Source organism: Bos javanicus, chromosome 29 (genome assembly GCF_032452875.1).
Source record: "Bos javanicus breed banteng chromosome 29, ARS-OSU_banteng_1.0, whole genome shotgun sequence".
In the NCBI taxonomy this organism is placed as follows: Eukaryota; Metazoa; Chordata; class Mammalia; order Artiodactyla; family Bovidae; genus Bos; species Bos javanicus.
Genome location: NC_083896.1, coordinates 42,098,051 through 42,101,383, shown reverse-complemented (window position 1 = coordinate 42,101,383; position 3,333 = coordinate 42,098,051). Strand labels below are relative to the sequence as shown.

General features: G+C 37.3%; 1 protein-coding gene across 1 annotated transcript; it reads right to left on the bottom strand.

The window, feature by feature from the left end:
- Positions 1-1,214: 1,214 nt before the first annotated feature.
- Positions 1,215-1,746, bottom strand: LOC133241727 (solute carrier family 22 member 10-like; the record flags this gene model as incomplete). The annotated part of the gene is made up of 1 exon (XM_061407649.1): positions 1,215-1,746. A coding segment is annotated over one exon (477 nt), but the record flags the coding sequence as incomplete, so codon positions are not given.
- Positions 1,747-3,333: the final 1,587 nt, after the last annotated feature.

Sequence of the window (3,333 nt, the reverse complement as noted above, 5' to 3'; positions counted from 1 at the left end):
GCATTTAGCTCATTGAGTCCAGTAGGGACTTAACATAAAAATCATGGCAAAGGCCAGCAGTGCTATTCTTTATATCTGTGTTTTTAAAGAAGCTGCACCTCCTGTCTTGAAGCACCTTCCTTTCTGTTACCATAGATAACTCTTCCTCATATTTCTGGATGAAGTATTATGATACTTACCCTCTAAATACTGTTCTGGAATATCCCCCAGATCTTGTGGAGATGATATTTCTGTGTCCAGTACACAGAGCTCTGTGGCAACAAAATGTCATTCATCACAATGAGTTGAATTCTGCATTTCCATCCATAGCTCCCTGGGAACCAAGGCAGCTCACCCCAGAGGAAGGGCAGCAGTGATGTGGAGACACTCACCTGTCTGAGAGATGGCCATGTATGAGGCCCCCAATCAGCATGACTAGGGATTGAACCACTGATTTCTGTGACTGATGATCACATACAAAGTCCCACTGGAAGAGAAGAAAACCAGCACAAAGGGGCTTCACAGCATCCCATAATCCCTCAATGTGCCCTTCGTGAACACGTTCTGTTTGTTGTTGTTGTTTTTTTTTTACTATGTTTATTCATCTATATCATTCAAGTCTCAGTTTAAGCATGGCTTTTCTAGAATTTCTCAACCAAGTCTTCTAGGTTATAACAGGATCAGTCTTTATATTCACTTAGCACTGCATACCCCAGCGGTCCTCAATCTTTGCCACACATTGGAAACACTGAGTTTTTTTTTAACTTTACAATATTGTATTGGTTTTGCCATATATCAACATGAATCCACAACAGGTATACACATGTTCCCCATCCTGAACCCTCCTCCTTCCTCCCTCCCCGTGCCATCCCTCTGGGTCATCCCATTGTAAGGAAACATTGAGTTTTTAAAAAAATATTGAAGTCTAGATTTCACATCTAGAGTGAAATGTACTCCAGTCTGTTTCTCTGACAAGTAACCAGGGTATTGAAATATGTTCTAATTAAAAATAATATTTCCAATTTGCAACTAGATTGAGAACAAGTGAGCAAGAATAATTTTTCACAAGTAATTACTTGTCTAATCACCAGTCTTTATACTAAAGGTAAAGCTTTGTGATGTTAGAATTCATATCCAGTTGGTTGATTTCACTGTCCTCAATTTTAAATGCTTGGCTTTTAAAAAGGTAAGCAATCATTATTGCTGAAAGAATGAAAGGCAGGTGGGTACACTAACACTAAGCACTTGAACAGTATTTATGGTGTTATTCTAAACACCCAGACCATGTACTCACAACAGTAAATGAGGCTTTACCTCAGTCATGATGGTGGAGGAGAACAAGCAGCGATCATACACCCAGCCATCCACACAGGGCTCTGTGTCCACGTCACTCATGTCGGGAAAGATCCCATTTAGGTGAAGGAGCTGCCACTGTGGATGGAGGAAGCGATGACATTTCTCTGGCTTCAATTTAGAATCCAAGGGGATGGAAATTCCCAGGAGGACATCAAAGCTGAGGGTCCCAGTGTCATTATCAGAGACAGTGGCATTACTGAGGATGTGGACCCAGCAGCGATGCCCTGGAACAGCTGCAGTGAAGTTCTCCAGCAGTATATGGCATGCTATCATCATGAGAGAAGGCAAAGCTAAAAGCATCTGAAGGATCTGGAATTTCCCCAGGCCACCAATTTCATCCTGGAGCTTCTCAAAGGGCACTGTGCAAAGGTGATATTCAAGAGAAGCTACAATGACTTTACAGGGACAAGTTCAGGGGCACAAAAAGTTTCCTTATATTAATTCAAACTATCTACGTGACCTCACACCAGTTTCTCATTAATAAGTCCTGTCACCTTACTTACAACAGAGTAGTTTTCCCAGTCCTTTTGTTATCAGGATATAATACTCTTCTTTTTTTAAAGTAAAGTTATAGAGATAATTATTTACCAAAATACTTTCCATTGTTGACAATGAAATCTGTTTAAAGGTTGACTCTCTGAATGTGCTTGTCCTCAGGGGTTATGTAAAATCAGCATTGGACTTTGACATGAACATGGTCTCTAAATAATCTAAGATAAGCCTGCTACACAGTCTTCAGTATTTCTAGAAAGTGGAATTTGAGAGACATGGAAGTAAATTGCTTTATGATTTTTCTGTGGAAAGAATAGGAAACAAATGTTTTCTTGTTTAATACTGAATTTGATTAAAATAATTAAATAAAATTAATTAAATTTAATTAATTTTAATTAAATTTAATTAATTAATTAATTTAAAAATTAATTAAAATAAAAAATTAAATTAAAAAAAACTAGCCTTACTAGTTTTCAGTAGCTGATATATTGTGCTTCAGTTTAAATTACACAAAAAACTCACAATAATTTTAAGTTCCTTGAAATATAGGTACAGGGGAAAGGCAGTGGTAAACTCGTGAGTGTATTTTCTTGGATTTATTTATTGGTTTACATAATATATTATTGCTTTACATAATATATGGACTTCTCGATGACTCAGCCAGAAAGAATCTGCCTGCAATGCAGGAGACCTGGTTCAGTCCCTGGGTTGGGAATATCCCCTGGAGAAGGGAATGGCAACTGACTTCAACATTCTTGGCTGGAGAATTCCATGGACAGAGGAGCCTGGTAGGCTACAGTACATGGGGTCACAGAGTTGGGACACAACTGAGCAACTAACACTTTACATAATGTATTAAGTATAATTTATGTACAATTGTTCAGAATACTGATGAACCGATCCTTTTATCACTATGAAACTGGCCTAGTTATTCTCTGGTAATACTCTTTGATTTCAAGTATATATTTTCTCCTTTTCATATAGTCATCCAAGTTTCTTATATTTAGCATTCGCAAGCTATAACTGTCCAATTCTTTACATAGTTTATTAAAATGTTTAATGAGATAACTGTAGAGTCACATACAGCAGCAAGAAATAATGTAATGAGAAATTGTCTGCACAGTACCCATTTTCCCCCATAGAAATATTTGCAAAAGTATAGTATATATTAGTACTAACTTATTGATAGTGATACAATGCACTAACCTTATTCAGACTTCCCCACTCAGTTTTACCTGTACATTTGTGTATGTGTTTTGGGGGGAGGTACTTGGTACCATATAGTTTACCACCTGTTCGGCTTTGTGCATCCACCACCACAGTCAAGATACTAGAGATCCATCTCTACTGATATGCATATATATGTATGTATCCCTCTTGAGTATATAAATATACTCACCTCGCACCTGCTCCTGTCTTTCCCTTTGCTATCTTTGGCAACTACTAATCTGTTTTCCACTTTAAAAATCTGTCATTAAAATATTGTTATATATGAATAAAAATATG